The 18,490-nt window shown below is 40.2% G+C and overlaps 1 protein-coding gene across 10 annotated transcripts in view; it reads left to right on the forward strand.

Annotated features, from left to right (window-relative positions):
• The window catches only part of ACOXL (acyl-CoA oxidase like), a 345,680-nt gene that overhangs the window by 305,374 nt on the left and 21,816 nt on the right, over window positions 1–18,490 (forward strand). For 8 of the 10 annotated variants that reach the window (XM_043918764.1, XM_043918771.1, XM_043918766.1 and 5 more), the window contains one exon: window positions 14,439–14,540. The exons of the other annotated variants lie outside the window; for them this stretch is intronic. In XM_043918764.1, coding sequence (XP_043774699.1) covers window positions 14,439–14,540 — 102 coding nt within the window. The remainder of the gene's footprint in view (window positions 1–14,438; window positions 14,541–18,490) is intronic. 10 annotated transcript variants of the gene reach the window in all.

Genomic DNA, 18,490 nt, shown 5'->3' on the forward strand with positions numbered 1-18,490 from the left:
TCATGAAGCCTGTTCAAATATTTTGCCCATTTTAAAATCAGATAATTTTTCCTGCTGTTGAGTTTTGAGAGTACTTTATCAGTTCTGGATACAAGTTCTTTCTTGGATGTGTGATTTGCAAATGTTTTTCCCAATTGGTGGCATGTCTTTTAATTCTCTTTAAGTGTTTTGCAATTTTTTTTATTTTGACAAAGTCTATCCATTTTGCTATAGATTGTGCTTTTTGTATCTTATCTAAGAGTATTTACTTAGGGCTTCCCTGGTGGCTGAGTGGTGAGGAACCAGCCTGCCAATGCAGGAGACGTGGGTCTCACTCCTGACCCAGGAAGATCCCACTTCCCACAGGAAGTGCCATGGAGCAAGGAAGCCCGTGTGCCGTAAGTACTGAGTCTGTGCCCTGGAGCCCGGGAGCGCCAGCTTCTGAGCACACGTGCCACAACCAGAGCCACACGCTTCCCGACAAAAGACGCCACTTCAGTGAGAAGCCCATGCCCCACAACTAGAGAAAAGCCAGTGAAGACCCAGCACAGCCAAAAACAAATAAATAAATAAACATTTTTTTTAACTTGAAAAAAAAAATTTTAAAAGCTTCCTTTAAGGGAGGAGCTATTAAGGGTATATATATACCAATGGCTGATTCATGTTGAGGTTTGATAGAAAACAACAAAATTCTGTAAACCAATTATCCTTCAATAAAAAACAAATTAATTTAAAAAAAGGATAATTGCTTAACTGCAGGTCTTGAAGATTTTCTCCCCATATCTTTTTCTAGAAGTTTTAGAATTCTATGTTTTACATTTAGATCTGTGATTCCTTTTGAACCAATTTGTATATAAGGTGTGAGGTTTAGGTCAAGATTTATTTATCTTTTGACTGTTGCTATCCAGTTGTTTTCACATCATTTGTTGAAAGAACTATTTTTCCTCCATTGAATTCCTCTTGCATCTTTATAAAAATAATTCATACATATTTGCATAGGTCTATTTCTTGGTTCTCTCTTTTTCTCTTTTGTTCCATTGACCTATGTGTCTATCCCTTGACAAAGCCATGCTATCTTGAATATTGTAACTTTAAAGTAAGTCTTAAAATCAAATGGAATAATTCCTTTCGCTTTATTCTTCTTTTGCAGTTGTTTTAGTCATTCTGGTTTCTTTGCTTTTCCATATAAATTTTAGAATTTGCTTTTTCTACCAACAAAAAAAGTTTGCTATGATTTTTATTGGAATTATATAAAATCTATGGATCAATTTGGGGAGAACTGGCAAATGTACTTTCTTGACATTGCCAATTTACTTTATTAGTTCTTCCTTGATTTCTTTCATCAGCATTTTTAATTTTTAGAATAAAGATAATGTACACATTTTTGTAAATTTACACCTGAATATTTCATTCTGGAGGGAGTTACTATAAAAGGTTGGACCATAAAGAAGGCTGAGTGCCAAAGAAATGATACTTTCAAATTGTGGTGTGGAGAAGACTCTTGAGAGTTCCTTGGACAGCAAGGAGATCAAACCAGTCAGAACTAAAAGAAATCAACCCTGAATATTCATAGGAAGGACTAATGCTGAGGCTGAAGCTCCAATACTTTGGCCACCTGATGTGAAGAGCTGATTCACTGGAAAACACTCTGATGCTGGGAAAGATTGAGGGCAAGAGGAGAAGAAAGTGGCAGAACATGAGCTGGTTAAATAACATCACTGACTCAATAGACACGAGTCTGAGTGAACTCTGGGAGATGGTGAAGGACAGGGGAGCCTGGCGTGCTGCGGTCCATGGAGTCCCAGAGTCGGGCACAGCTTAGCGACTGAACAACAACTGTAAAGGGTATATTGTATTAAATATTGGCTTCTAACTGTACATTGCTAGTATCTAGAAATACAATTGACATGTTGTATGTCAACCTTGAGTCTCATGACTTTGCTGAGCTCACTATTATTTCTAGAGATTGGGGGGGTTTTGGTTGAATTCTCGTGTTTTTTTGTGTAAACAAATATGTTGTCAGTGAATAGAGATGGTCTTATTTTTTTTACTTTCTCTTATATGTTAAATTAGTTTCCTAACTGCTGTAACAAATGACAACAAACTTGGTGGATGACAGCAGAAATTTATTCTCTTGTAGTTCTGGAGGCTAGGAGTTTGAAATTAGCATCCCCGGCCAAATCAAGGTGTCGGCAGGATTGCACTGCCTCTCGAGGCTCCAGAGAATTCATTCCTTGCGTCTTCCAGCTCCTGGTGGCTGGGGGCTGCTGGCATTTCTTGACCCGTGGCCACTTCACTCTGGTCTCTGGCTCTGTAGTCGCATTGTGTCTGTGGGGGTTCCCAGGTGGCGCTAGTGGTGAAGCTCTCGCCTGCCAGTGCAGGAGCCAGAAGAGAAAGATGCGCGTTTGACCCCTGGGTTGGGACTCCAGCGTTCTTGCCAGGAGAACTCCATGGACAGAAGAGCCTGGCGCCCTTCAGCCTACAGGGTCGCAAAGAGTGTGAGGTGACTTAGCATGCTCACATTCTGCCTTTGGACCCTCATTCTGCCTCTCTTTTGTTTGTTTTTGTTTATATTTTCTTGACTGTGCTACATGGCATGTGGGATGTTAGTTGTCAGTTCTCCAACCAAAAACTGAACCTGTGCCCGCTGCATTGCACACAGAGTCTTAAGTACTGGCCTGCCAGGGAAGGACCTCTGCCTCCCTTTTATAAAGACACATGTGATTGTGTTTAGGACCCACCAGTTAATACAGAATTATCTCTTCAGTTTATGAATCTTGACTTGATCACACATACAAAGACTCTTTTTCCTTATAAAGTAATGTTTGCAGATTCTAGGAATTAGGACCTGGTATCCTTAAATGGCCATCACTCAGCCTACAATACACATCCTCTTTTGGGTTATTTGAGCATTCTTAAGGGTTTTTGAGCTACCTGTATTTCTATGTACAGGTTTTTTTTTTTTTCCTTTTCATGGATGCCTTAGGAATTATAAAATATGTATCAAACTTTTTACAGTCTACTTAAATATTTGGCCTCTTCAGATGGAATAAAGAAACCTTACCATCATAGAGTTTCTTTTACCCTTTCCCTTCTGTGTATCATAAGCATCTTGTAAGTAATCTACGTACATAGGAAACCACATCAGACAATATTATAGGTTTTGCTTTCAGTCATTACACACACTTTAAAAGAATTCAAGAGAAAAATAGTCGGATATTTACCATTTCTATTGCTCTTCCTCCATTCCTGATTTTGCAAGTTTCCTTTTACTATAAGTTTTCTTCTGACTGAGAAACTCTTTTTGTCTTGTTTTGTCTTACTGTTTTTTATTAGTTAATTTTTGCTGCATATAGTTGTTCTGATTGAGGAACTCTTAACAATTCTTTTAGAGCAGTCTGCTGATAACAAATGCTACCGGTGTTTCTTCATTTGAAAATATCTTTATCTCATTTTCAGTGCTGAAGGATATTTTTGTTCACTCCTGGGATGTACCTGCTATTTTAAGTACTTAAAAAGAATGTTGTAACACTTCTTTCTAGCCTCCAAGGTTTCTGATAAGAAATCCAGTTATTGAAATTATTTTTCTCCTAGAGGTAATGTATCATTTTTTTCTCCAGCTGCTTTTAAGATTTTTTTGGTCTTGTTTTCATTTCAAGATCTTTGATTTTGTTGTATCTGGGCATGGATTTCTTGGTGTTTATTGTTTGGAGTTCACTAAACTTCTGAAACTTGCACACTTGTAGAGTTCCCTGCCCCTGCAAGGTGAAGACTTTTTCAGCCATTAAATCTTCAAGTATTTTTCCATTCCTGTATTCTTCCTTTTCTCCTTCTGGAATGATATTAAGGGTAGATCTTTTATTATAGTCCCACAAGTCCCTGAGACTCTGTTCTCTTTTTTTCAGTCTATTTTCTCTCTCTGTTGTTCAAATAGAGTAATTTCCATTGCTCCATCATCCAGCTCACTAATTCTTACCTCTGTTTCCCCATCCTAATCTGTCAGTATTTCTTTTGATCATTGTAATTTTTAGTTCTAAAATTTCTGTTCTCATTTGTATCTTTTATTTCTGCACTGAAACCTATTACTTTACCTTTTGTTTCAAGATGGTTTGTGATCACTTGTTAAAGAATTTTTTTACATTTGTAAAAATTAATTTTTATTGGAGTATAGTCATTTCACGATGTGTTAGTTTCTACTCTACAGTAAAGTGAATCAGATACACATACACATATACCCCTCCCTTTTTTTTTTTTAAATTTCCTACCCATTTAGGTCACCACAGAGCATTGAGTAGCATTCCCTGTGCTAGACAGTAGGTTCTTATTAGTTATCTATTCTATACATAGTATTAATAGTATATATATGTCAATCTTAATCTCAATATATAGTATATGTATACATGTCAATGCCAATAGTATATATGTGTTTGTCAATAGTATATATGCCAATGTCAATAGTATATATACATGTCAATAGTGTATATACATGTCAATAGTGTATATACATGTCAATAGTATATATATATATGTCAATAGTATATATACATGTCAATAGTGTATATATATATGTCAATAGTGTATATACATGTCAATAGTGTATATACATGTCAATGGTGTATATACATGTCAATGGTGTATATACATGTCAATGGTGTATATACATGTCAATGGTGTATATACATGTCAATGGTGTATATACATGTCAATGGTGTATATATATATGTCAATAGTGTATATACATGTCAATAGTGTATATACATGTCAATGGTGTATATACATGTCAATGGTGTATATACATGTCAATAGTGTATATATATATGTCAATGGTGTATATACATGTCAATGGTGTATATACATGTCAATGGTGTATATACATGTCAATGGTGTATATACATGTCAATGGTGTATATACATGTCAATGGTGTATATATATATGTCAATGGTGTATATACATGTCAATAGTGTATATACATGTCAATGGTGTATATACATGTCAATGGTGTATATACATGTCAATGGTGTATATACATGTCAATGGTGTATATATATATGTCAATGGTGTATATACATGTCAATGGTGTATATACATGTCAATGGTGTATATACATGTCAATGGTGTATATATATATGTCAATGGTGTATATACATGTCAATGGTGTATATACATGTCAATGGTGTATATACATGTCAATGGTGTATATATATATGTCAATGGTGTATATACATGTCAATGGTGTATATACATGTCAATGGTGTATATACATGTCAATGGTGTATATATACATGTCAATGGTGTATATACATGTCAATGGTGTATATACATGTCAATGGTGTATATACATGTCAATGGTGTATATACATGTCAATGGTGTATATATACATGTCAATGGTGTATATACATGTCAATGGTGTATATACATGTCAATGGTGTATATACATGTCAATGGTGTATATACATGTCAATGGTGTATATACATGTCAATGGTGTATATATACATGTCAATGGTGTATATACATGTCAATGGTATATATACATGTCAATGGTATATATACATGTCAATGGTATATATATATATGTCAATGGTGTATATACATGTCAATGGTGTATATACATGTCAATGGTGTATATACATGTCAATGGTGTATATACATGTCAATGGTGTATATACATGTCAATGGTGTATATACATGTCAATGGTGTATATACATGTCAATAGTATATATATATGTCAATAGTGTATATACATGTCAATCTCAATCCCTCCCAGTCCCCTCCCCGCAGGTGTCCATGTGATTGTTCTCTACATCTGTGTCTCTATTTCTGCTTTGCAAATAAGATCTTCTCTACCATTTTTTCTGGGCTTCCCTGGTACCTCAGATGGTAAAAAATCTACCTGCAATGCAGGAGACATGGGTTCAATCTGTGGGTCAGGAAGATCCCCTGGAGAAGAGAATGGCTACCTACTCCAGTATTCTTGCCCAGAGAACTCCATGGACAGAGGAGCCTGGCAGGCTATAGTCCATGGGGCTGCAAAGAGCCGGACATGACTGAGCGATTAACACTTTCACTTACCATTTTTCTAGATTTCACATATGTGCATTAATATGTGCTCCAGTTGTTTGTTCTTCTCTTCCTGACTGACTTTACTCTGTACTACAAAAGCTGTCTTAAAGCTTTTGCCAAATAAATCCAACATCTGTGCCATTTTTCACTGGCGTGTGTTGATCGTCTTTTTCTACACAAGTTGTATTTCCCTTGCCCTCCACATGCTAAACTTTAAAAAATTATTTTCTGGACATTTTTGTTTTTGTACCACATAGCCTGTGGGCTCTTAGTTCCCTAGCCCGGGATCAAACCCCAGGCCTGAGCGGTGAAAGTGCAGAGTCCGAAACACTGGGCCACCAGGGAATTCCCCATTTCCTGGGCATTTTGAATATCACGTTACGAGATTCAGGTGTTTTTTAAACCCCACTGAGGAGTGCTAACGCTTTCGTTTCAGCAGTGAGCATACCTGGTTTGGGCTGCGCTGCAGCTTGCCTTTTGCTCCAGTGGTTTCAGTGTCGCTTTGGTCCTCAGCGCCCTTGCAGCTCTGCTGTGCCCCGCATGTGCCAGTCTGACATCTGGGTCTCGTTTATTTGCTACTTCAGGTCTCAGAGTGTTTTGTGTGCTGAGCATTAGATCCGTGTATGCACACCTGGGGTTGAGCCCAGAAGTTCATAAACAAGTTTACGGGGCTCCCTCGCCATGACCTCCTTGGTTCTCTCTGGTTCCTCAGGGCTCTGTTTTCCGTCCTTGGTTTGCTGCATGTGACTCCAAGGACAAGCAGCTTGAGGACTCGGAAAAAAAATTAAAGTCACCAGCTGTTTGCTGGTGCTCTAAATTCTGCTCTTCTTCCCCAGTCTGCCTACTATGATTTTTCAATTCCTCAAATGGCTTCTCCATTTACTCTGTCCAGGAGTTGTGGGTACATTCAGGATAATTGTGAGGACTAAATGAGATGCATGTAAAATACCTTGTAGTGCCTGGCACATAGTAGATGCTTAATAAATATTGGTTATTATGATTCTTTGGACAGAGATTTACAAGGGGGCACATGTACTTAAGAGTAAGAAGAACAACAAAATCTTATTCTGACAATACAATAGATATAGGAGGGAAGGTGTAATTTGAGATACATGTAAAGAAACCAAGAGACATGTAGAGAGGGCACCCTGATGACCATAAGTCTAAGGACACTATATGAATGAGGAATGGGATGATGGGGGAATGCTTGTCCAGGGACAAATACAAAGGGTAGCATTTAATAAATGTCAACATGCTCAAATCCCACTATAACGTGAGGTTTGACAAATAATCTGATGAAGATGTCAAAGGCTCTTTTTTTAGCTTCACTCAAGAGTTTGAGGAGACGGATAACTGGTGTGGGGAAGAAAGCTTTGATGTTCATAAATACAAAGAGAAAGCAGTCCTACCTCTCTTCCAAATTCCTGTCTTCTCTCTGAATTGGGAAGGACACAGTTGTGAGACATGTGAAATCATAGAGGACAAAAGAGATGTCAGAAAACCATAAATGAGCAAATGTCCACGTTTTAAAAAAAAGAAATAATGATTGTGGAAACTATAGAATTTAAGATTGATATAAATCTAAGTTAAAATGTGAGAAAAGGCAATTCATAATAGTTTATGAGCAATTAGAAAAATATGGTCATGGGACTTCCCTGGTGATCCAGTGGCTAAGACTCCACACTCCCAATACAGTGGGCCTGGGTTTGATCCCTGGCCAGGGAACTAGATACTACAGGCTGTAACCAAAGATCTCACATGACGTGACAAAGATGGACGATCCTGCATGTCACAAAGTAAGACCTGTCACAGCCAAATAGCTGTAACTACCTAAATATGCTTTAAAAGAAAGAAAGAAAAAGATGGTCTCTAGGAGCCTGTCTGTGTTCACTATGGCTAACCTCTTGCTAAACTAATCTTACTTCCTTTCTTAATCAGGTTACTGGAATACTAAATACTTGATGTATCTTGATTTTGGCCAACAGCTTCCAGACCCTTAGGATATCCTTATGTACAAGCTAGAGGAATATGAGTTAAATGATAGTCTATTAAAGAGATTCTCAAATATTTGAATGAAAAGTTTTAGACCCGTCAGTTTTGTTCTAGCATATAAAGACATAGATGCAACTTAACAATTTGTAAAATGATACAAACATGTGAGGTGACTGAATCAATATTCTTAGAGAATTGGGGGACTTGAGGTAGGTGGGATGTGAATATGCGTGTATAAGTTGGTTGAAAACAGTTCATGGAGAAAAGGACATAGTAGGCGTGTCAAATGAGCAAGCATTCAATGTAACCCAAATTTGCATCATATTCTTTCACTCATTTCTTCAAAAAACCATTATGTGACTGTCATAAAAGCAAATTCCGTTTACCTTGCTTGTAAAAGTGTAGAGTCCAGAGCAGGACAGCAGTGGTGCCCCGACACTAGTGATGAGAAAACACATGGGTACTGGGCTCATCCTGTGGGACACCATGGAGGAGAGGATTACACGTTTAAAAGAAGACACACAGTTCAAGGTGGCACAAGCGCCGGAAGCTGCATGGTCAGAAAAATGACAGTCTGTGAAGGCTGGTCATCTGGAGAAAGACTAAGTAGGGATGTGAAACATGTTTACACTTGTTAAGAGCTGTTGTCTGGGTACTTTTGTATGTTCCTGCTCTGCTCCTTAGGCAGTAAAAGGTATAGCCAGGAAGTATAGGAAACTGGATGTCAGCCAGTCTCTTACTGTCTATCAGCTCCTTTTCCAGTCCCTAGGCACACAGAATGAGCAGAACAGGACCCCTTTCTGACAGAGTCAGCACTCCAGAAATGCAGATTCCACAGAAACAGATGGCTTGGTAAGCTATGGTTCTTCCTAGAGTAGACAGAAGAACTGGATGCCTCTAAGGCACTGAGCTCCCATCTCTGGAACATAAAAGAAAACATGTTCAGGTTCTCCTTAAGGGTCTAAGGCTGGGCTGATGGTGTTTGGAGGTGGTGTTATGGTGGCAACCAAGAACAAGGATGCCTGTTTCCCAGACGAGCAAAGAGGCTAGCCAAAGAAGAGAGTCTGCACTGTGTTCAAGGAGAAAAGCAGAAATTTAAAGCCAGAGAAGTGGCCCTGAGCATCAGATGCACAAGAGCCACAAACTGTCATCAGGAGGACAAGTCAGGAGTCGGCAGAAGGGCAGAGCTATAGGGCCAAACAGTCATGGAGCATGATGTGACCCTGGTTAAAGATGGCAGTCTGGTAGGTGAGTGGATAAAGAAGATGTGGTACATATATATAAGTGGAACATTATTCAGTCATAAAAAGAATGAAATAATGCCATTTGCAGCATCATGCATGAACCTAGAGATTATTATGCTAAGTGAAGTAAGTCAGAAAAAGAAAAACAAATACTGTAGATATCACTTATATGTGGAAGCTAAATATGATACAAATGAACTTATCTACAAAACAGAAATGGACTCACACACATAGAAAACAGAGTTGTCATTGCCATGGAGGAGAAGAGTAGGGGAGGAAAGAATTAGGAGTTTCATATTAGTAGCTTAACGCTATTATATATGGAATGGATAAACAACAAGGTCCAACTCTGTAGCACAGGGAACTGTATTCAATACCCTGGATAAACCAAAATGGAAAAGAATATGAAAAAGAATATATATGTACATATATATGGGGCTTCCCTGGTGGCTCAGTGGTAAAGAATCCATCTGCCAATGCAGGAGACATGGGTTCGATCTCTGGGTTGGAAAGATTCCATGGAGAAGGGAATGGCAACCCACTCCAGTATTCTTGTCCTGGAGAATCCCACAGAGGAGACTAGCAGGCTACAGTCCATGGGGTCACAAAGAGTCTGACATAACTAAGTGATTAACACAATTCATTAGACCAATTCATTTCATATAAAACTGGATCACTTTTCTATGCTGCAAAAAGTAACACAACATTGTAAGCCAACTCTACATCAGTGACTTTTTTTTTAAAGGTGGCAGTCTTGGATGAAGTCTGGGAATAGTGCCAGAAGTCGGGATCTGTGAGGGCTCCAAGTGGTCTTGAACTTGAGACAGGACTGGACTAAGGCTGGATGACCACCTGTGGGGGTCATAAGAGATGGAACATATGCCAGACATCCTCTATCTGCCTCTCCATCTCTTATTCTCCACCCTTCTCAACCCTGCTCTGGGCTGAGGAAATTGATCTACATAACCTGCATCACACCTAGAGCCAGGAATCCTGGAGTGCAAAGTCAAGTGGCCCTTAAGAAGCATCACTATGAACAAAGCTAGTGGAGGTGATGGAATTCCAGCTGAGCTTTTTCAAATCCTAAAAGATGATGCTATTAAAGTGCTTTACTCAATATGCCAGCAAATTTGGAAAACTCAGCAGTGGCCACAGGACTGGAAAAGCTCAGTTTTCATTCCAATCGCAAAGAAAGGCAATGCCAAAGAATGTTTAAACTACTGCACAATTGCACTCATCTCACACGCTAGCAAAGTAACACTCAAAATTCTGCAAGCTAGGCTTCAACAGTACCTGAACTGAGAACTTCCAGATGTTCAAGCTGGATTTAGAAAAGGCAGAGGAACCAGAGATTAAATTGCCAACATCCACTGGGATCATAGAAAAAGCAAAGAGAATTCCAGAAAAACATCTACTTCTGTTTCATTGACTATCCTTTGACTGTGTGGGTCACAACAAATTGTGGGAAATTCTTCAAGACATGGGAATACCAGACTACCTTACCTGCCTCCTGAGAAACCTGTATGCAGGTCAAGAAGCAACAGTTAGAACCGGACATGGAACAACGGACTGGTTCCAAATTGGGAAAGGAGCATGTCAAGGCTGTATATTGTCACCCTGCTTATTCAACTTACACGCAGAGTACATCATGCGAAATGCCAGGTTGGATGAAGCACAAGCTGGAATCAAGATTGCTGGGAGAAATGTCAATAACCTCAGATATGTAGATGACACCAGCCTTATGGCAGAAAGCAAAGAGGAACTAAAGAGCCTCTTGATGAAAGTGAAAGAGGAGAGTGAAAAAGCTGGCTTAAAACTCAACATTCATAAAACGAAGATCATGGCATCCGGGCCCATCCCTTCATGGCAAATAGATGGGGAAACAATGGAAACAGTGACAGACTTTATTTTCTTTGGCTCCAAATCACTACAGATGGTGATTGCAGCCATGAAATTAAAAGACACTTACTTCTTGGAAGAAAAGCTATGACAAACCTAGATCACATATTAAAAAGCAGAGACATTACTTTGCCAACAAAGGTCCATCTAGTCAAAGCTTTGGTTTCTCCAGTAGTCATGTAAGGATGTGAGAGTTGGACCATAAAGAAGGCTGAGAACTGAAGAATTGATGCTTTTGAACTGTGGTGTTGGAGAAGACTCTTGAGAGTCCCTTGGACAGCAAGGAGATCCAACCAGTTCATCCTAAGGGAAATCAGTCCTGAATATTCAATGGAAGGATTGATGCTGAAGCTGAAGCTCCAATACTTTGGCCACCTGATGCAAAGAGCTGACTCATTGGAAAAAACCCTGATTCTGGGAAAGATTGAAGGCATGAGGAGAAGGGGACAACAGAGGATGAGATGGTTGGATAACATCACTGACTCAATGGACTTGAGTTTGAGCAATCTCTCAGAGTTGATGATGGACAGGGAAGCCTGGCATGCTGCAGTCCATGGGGTCGCAAAGAGTCGGATATAACTGAGTGACTGAACTGAACTTATATCAGGGGAATTCTTGCCCTCTGGATCCAGTTAGGTTCTGAGAACAGGAAGCCCCACCTAGAGATCAGAGACAGGGAGAAGAATAAGATGGAATATCCCTGCCCCTTGCCTGCCTTCTTGTGAGATCACCTTGGGGTTTCTGTGTTCCTTGATGAAGGTCACGGCTCCTCTGAAGGTATCACTGAATACAGAGTTCTCTCTTCCAGGATCCAGTAGTCCCTTTCTGCTCTTCCCTGCAAACGTAGAGGTAGTAACAGCTGAACTTCACAATAATACAGAAAGTGGGAAACATGTGGGCAGAGATAAAATAAGACTGGCCATGAGTGGATAACTATTAAAGCTGGATGATATGGACATGAGGGTACTTCATACTGTCGCTACTTTTGTGCAAGTTTGGAATTATTAAATGTGAAAAGTTAGAAGAATCGTTAGTTCAGAAGTTACTTGCTGGGACTTCAGTGTGGCCCATTGGTTGACTCTCTGCACCCGGTGCAGGGGGCACAGGTTTGATCCCTGGCTGGGGAAGAGCCCATGTGCTGCGTGATGTGGCCAAGTGAAACAAAACAAGATAAAAGAGTTACTAAAAAAAAAATAATAATAATTACTTGCTGATACAGTAAAACTCATCTATTATTGCTGGATGTCACTGATATCATGAAGAAGGTCTGTGTGAAGGTTTCAGAGGAAAAAACATATTGAAACAAAATGCAAATGACGAATGCTATTTTTATGATGGTCAAATCAAACAGCATGTTCAATGGAAAATATCAAGATGATATTATTCAGAATGTGTGTTTAGATTATTCTTTTATGGATCAAGAAAAAAGCAAACAGATACATTACATTTATCTTTTAAAATATGTTATGAGTGGATCTTGCTTCTAAACCTAGAGAAGGGAGTGGCTACCCACTCCGGTATCCTTGCCTGGAGAATTCCATGGAGAGAGGCTACAGTCCATGGGATCAGTAAGTTCAGTTCAGTAAGTTCAGTTCAGTTGCTCAGCCGTGTCCGACTCTTTGCGACCCCATGAATCACAGCACGCCAAGCCTCCCTGTCCATCACCAACTCCCGGAGTTTACTCAAACTCATGTCCATAGCGTCGGTGATGCCATCTAGCCATCTCATCCTCTGTTGTCCCCTTCTCCTCCTGCCCCCAATCCCTCCCAACATCAGGGTCTTCTCCAATGAGTCAACTCTTCCCATCAGGTGGCCAAAGTACTGGAGTTTCAGCTTCAGCATCAGTCCTTCCAATGAACACCCAGGACTGATCTCCTTTAGGATGGACTGGTTGGATCTCCTTGCAGTCCAAGGGACTCTCAAGAGTCTTCTCCAACACCACAGTTCAAAAGCATCGATTCTTTGGCACTCAGCTTTCTTCATAGTCCAACTCTCACAACCATACATGACCACTGGAAAAACCATAGCCTTGACTAAATGGACCTTTGTTGGCAAAGTAATGTCTCTGCTTTTTAATATGCTATCTAGGTTGATCATAACTTTCCTTCCAAGGAGTGTCTTTTAATTTCATGGCTGCAATCACCATCTGCAGTGATTTTGGAGCCCCAAAAAATAAAGTCTGACGCTGCTTCCACTGTTTCCCCATCCATTTCCCATGAAGTGATGGAACCAAATGCCATGATCTTAGTTTTCTGAATTTTGAGCTTTAAACCAACTTTTTCACTCTTCTCTTTCACTTTCATCAAGAGGCTTTTCAGTTCCTCTTCACTCTCTGCCATAAGGGTGGTGTCATCTGCATATCTGAGGTTATTGATATTTCTCCCGGCAATCTTGGTTCCAGCTTGTGCTTCTTCCAGCCCAGTGTTTCTCATGATGTATTCTGCATATAAGTTAAATAAGCAGGGTGACAATATACAGCCTTGATGTACTTCTTTTCCTATTTGGAACCACTCTGTTGTTCTATGTCCAGTTCTAACTGTTACTTCCTGACCTGCATATAGGTTTCTTAAGAGGTGGGTTAGGTGGGATCACAGACTTGGACACAACTGAGCGACTAACACTTGCTTCTAAATAACCTGGGATAGGAAAGAATTAGAGATTACAGAAGAAGCAAGACTGGCTGTGAGTTTATATTTGTTGAACTGGGAGGATGGAGACATGGAAGTTGGTTACACTATTTTTTTTATAATTTTATCTATGCTTTAAATATCTCCATAGAGTGGTTTCAAAACATAAAACATAAACTGCATGTCCAGTATGTGACCATTTTCAGACTTAGAGAATGAATTTATGGTTACTAGGGAGAAAGCATCAGGTGGGAGGGGTAGAGTGGGAGTTTGGGATTGACAGGTACACACTGCTATCTTTAAAATAGATAACCAACAAGGACCTGCTGTATAGCACAGGGAACTAGACTCAGTATTCTGTAAGAGCATAAATAGGAAAAGAGTTTGAAAAAGGATGGATATTTGTAAGGACATTACTGAATCACTTTGCTATATATCTGTAACTAACACATCAATATTAATCAATTATATCCCATAGAAAATAAAAATTTTTTAAATGTGACCATTTTACATTAAGTCTGTATTAGCTTTTATGATTTTAGGAAGTGTATTATGTTATTTCTCATTCACTTCCTTAGATTCTGCAATTTCTAACATATTCTTCCATCTCTTCCCTCTCCCCACAACTCTTAGTTTTGTCTGCTATATGGAACCAAGCTCGTGTTCCAGGAGCGAGCCTGGTATCTGGAACATAAATATTTGACTCCCATGACCAGCATGAGGATTAGGCGTCAGGTAAGAATCCCCCCCTGGAGAAGGCAATGGCACCCCACTCCAGTGCTCTTGCCTGGAAAATCCCATGGACGGAGGAGCCTGGTAGGCTACAGTCCATGGGGTTGCACACAGACACGACTAAAGTGACTTAGCAGCAAGCATCCCCCCGGGGTGCAGAAGAAACCCTTCATACCTCAGCTGTCGGCTCTTTGTTTTTTTAGAAAACAGTCCTGCCAATCTTTTGTTGATGGTTTCTACTCATGAATTTTTATGCCTCTGGGATTTCACATCCGTGTTTTCATTGCCGACCGTGATCATATTACACTTCAGAGTTTAAGTGACAAGGAAATGATTCAAGGTTTTTTCTTTTTAAGAATTTTTTTAATTGGAGGATGATTGCTTTACAATGATGTATTCATTTCTGCAGAACAACAACATGAATCATCTGTAAGTGTACATACATCTCCTCTTTCTTGAGCCTCCCTCCCCCACTGTTGAATGAACTTCTGATGTGTAATGGATAGGAGGGAATCAAAAGTGTTATAAAAAAAATTAAAAAGTGGCATGAAATAATTTTCATTTTCTTACTTCTTACCAAAGCCTATTAAGTCATTCTTTATATTTGGAAAAAAAGACCTGGTGGTATTTTGTCAGTAGTTGCAATTGGAATTCAGTATGACAACCACAGAGCACCTGAAAATGAAGTAAGATCCAGCAGATCATCACCAAGATGCCGCTCTAGAAAAAGACCATCAAACAAGCATAATCATCCAGAAGCATTTTCTGGATTTCCCCTTTCTCCCAGGCCCCCTGTTAGATGCTAAAAAATACACACAGGTATATTGTCAGTCTCTGCATTCAAGGGAGCCTATTATAGCTGGAGACACAAAACTGCCTTTATTAACACAAATAACACAACAGAATGGAGCTCTTTAATGAACTTGACCACAAGAATAATTTCAGAGTTCAGTGGACACTTAGGAGTTAATGGGCTTTCCTGGTGGCTCAGACAGTATAAAGAATCTGCCTGCAATACAGAAGACTTGGGTTTGATCCCTGGGTTGGGAAGATCCCCTAGAGAAGGGAATGGTAACCCACTCCAGTATTCTTGCCTGGAGAATATCATGGGTAGAGGAACCTGGTGGGCTACAGACTATGGGGTTGCAAAGAGTTGGACATGACTGAAAGACTAACACTAGGAATTAATGGTGTTCTTTCTCAACCTTGAAGAGGGGGAAATTCACAGTGGAGGAAGAGATCCAAATGAGAAGGAAGAAATGCAAGTGAACCTTCAGAAGGGGTTGTTGTTGTTGCTCAGTCATGTCCGACTCTGCAACCCCATGGATTGCAGCACGCCAGGCTCCTTGTTCATCACCAACTCCCGGAGCTTATTCAAACTCATGTCCATTGCGTTGGTGATGCCATCCAGCCATCTCATACTCTGTCGTCTCCTTCGCCTCCTGTCTTTAATCTTTCCCAGCATCAGGGTCTTTTCTAATGAGTCATTCTTCATATCAGGTGGCCAAAGTATTGGAGCTTCAGCTTCAGCATCACTCCTTCCAATGAATATTCAGGACTGATTTCCTATAGGATGAACTGGTTGGATCTCCTTGCTGTCCAAGGGACTCTCAAGAGTCTTCTCCAACACCACAGTTCAAAAGCATCAGTTCTTCAGTTCTCAGCCTTCTTTATGGTCCAACTCTCACATCCTTACATGACTACTGGAGAAACCAAAGCTTTGACTAGATGGACCTTTGTTGGCAAAGTAATGTCTCTGCTTTTTAATATGTGATCTAGGTTTGTCATAGCTTTTCTTCCAAGAAGTAAGTGTCTTTTAATTTCAGGCTGCAATCACCATCTGTAGTGATTTGGAGCCAAAGAAAATAAAGTCTGTCACTGTTTCCATTGTTTCCCCATCTATTTGCCATGAAGGGATGGGCCCGGATGCCATGATCTTCGTTTTTTGAATGTTGAGTTTTAAGCCAGCTTTTTCACTCTCCTCTTTCACTTTCATCAAGAGGCTCTTTAGTTCCTCTTTGCTTTCTGCCATAAGGCTGGTGTCATCTACATATCTGAGGTTATTGACATTTCTCCCAGCAATCTTGATTCCAGCTTGTGCTTCATCCAACCTGGCATTTCGCATGATGTACTCTGCGTGTAAGTTGAATAAGCAGGGTGACAATATACAGCCTTGACATGCTCCTTTCCCAATTTGGAACCAGTCTGTTGTTCCATGTCCGGTTCTAACTGTTGCTTTTTGACCTGCATACAGGTTTCTCAGGAGGCAGGTAAGGTAGTCTGGTATTCCCATGTCTTGAAGAATTTCCCACAATTTGTTGTGACCCACACAGTCAAAGGATAGTCAATGAAACAGAAGTAGATGTTTTTCTGGAATTCTCTTTGCTTTTTCTATGATCCCAGTGGATGTTGGCAATTTAATCTCTGGTTCCTCTGCCTTTTCTAAATCCAGCTTGAACATCTGGAAGTTCTCAGTTCAGGTACTGTTGAAGCCTAGCTTGCAGAATTTTGAGTGTTACTTTGCTAGCGTGTGAGATGAGTGCAATTGTGCGGTAGTTTAAACATTCTTTGGCATTGCCTTTCTTTGGGACTGGAATGAAAACTGAGCTTTTCCAGTCCTGTGGCCACTGCTGAGTTTTCCAAATTTGCTGGCATATTGAGTGAAGCACTTTAATAGCATCATCTTTTAGGATTTGAAAAAGCTCAGCCGGAATTCCATCACTTCCAACTAGCTTTATTTGTAGTGATGCCTGGGGTTAGTGAAGTGAGCAAAATCATAAAAATGGGAGTAGTTAGGATAGATATGCTAAGAAACAGTGAAAAGACCAGTTTAATTGAAGTCTCAAGCAGTAGAAAAACTTGGGGGTATGTCCAAGGGATGTGGGAAAAAGCCTACTGAAAGAGCTCCCAGGGGCCAAAGCTGGAACACTTAGAGCAATAAAATAGAAAATGTCGTTTTGGATTATAACCCAAAGTATAAAGTTACTAAACATAAGCCAGTAATCATGTAAGCACATAGTTAAACAAGTAATATAAATGGGATAAAAGAGATAAAGTAAAAGTGTTAGTCAAGTCTGACTCTTTGTGGCCTCATGGACTGTAGCCTGCCAGGCTCCTCTGTCCATGGGATTCTCCAGGCAAGTACTGGAGTGGGTCTCCATTCCCTTCTCATGGGATCTTCCTGACCCAGGGATCAAACCTGGGTCTCCTGCACTGCAGGCAGACTCTTTACCTTCTGAGCCACCAGGGGAACCCTAAGTCTTTCTTAAAGAATTCCACATGATAATGGCCCCTTTAGGAGCTTCATTTTCCTTCCCTTGAGAATGAGTTGGACTTAGAGACTTCCTTCTATTTTAAAGAATCACGTTTGGAAACCGAAAAGAGTTTCTTTACAGTGGAGAAATCTGGAGATCCCATGTTAACCACATGATTAGGGTTAATATCGTCAGTAGTAAGTCATGTTGGTGATATGGACCTCCGATATGATGTGATAAGAAGAGCACTTCTCTCTTCCCAGAACCCACGGCCCCAGTCCAATCAGGAAAAAACGTCACACAAAACCGAACTGAGGGGTGGTCCGCACAGTACCAGGCTGGTGCTGTTCACACGGTCAGTCGGTGGAAAACAAGGAGGGACCAAGAAAGCATCCATAGCCAGACGGACAAGGAGCCGCGGTGACTGAATGCAGTGTGGCACCTGGGCGGCGTCCCAGGACGGGAAAAGGACGTTCATAGAAAAACTGAAAAATCTGAATGAAGTCTGCATTGGCCAGTCCTTGTTGTTTAGTCGCTAAGTCCTGTCTGACTCTTTTGGGACCCCGTGGACTATAGCCCATCAGGCTTCTCAGTCCATGGGATATCCCAGGCAAGGATACTGAAGTGGGTTGCCCTTTCTTTCTCCAGGGGAGCTTCCTGACCCAGGGATCGAACCTGTGTCTCTTGTGTCTCCTGCGT

This window comes from Cervus elaphus, chromosome 11, assembly GCF_910594005.1.
Source record: "Cervus elaphus chromosome 11, mCerEla1.1, whole genome shotgun sequence".
Lineage (NCBI taxonomy): Eukaryota > Metazoa > Chordata > Mammalia > Artiodactyla > Cervidae > Cervus > Cervus elaphus.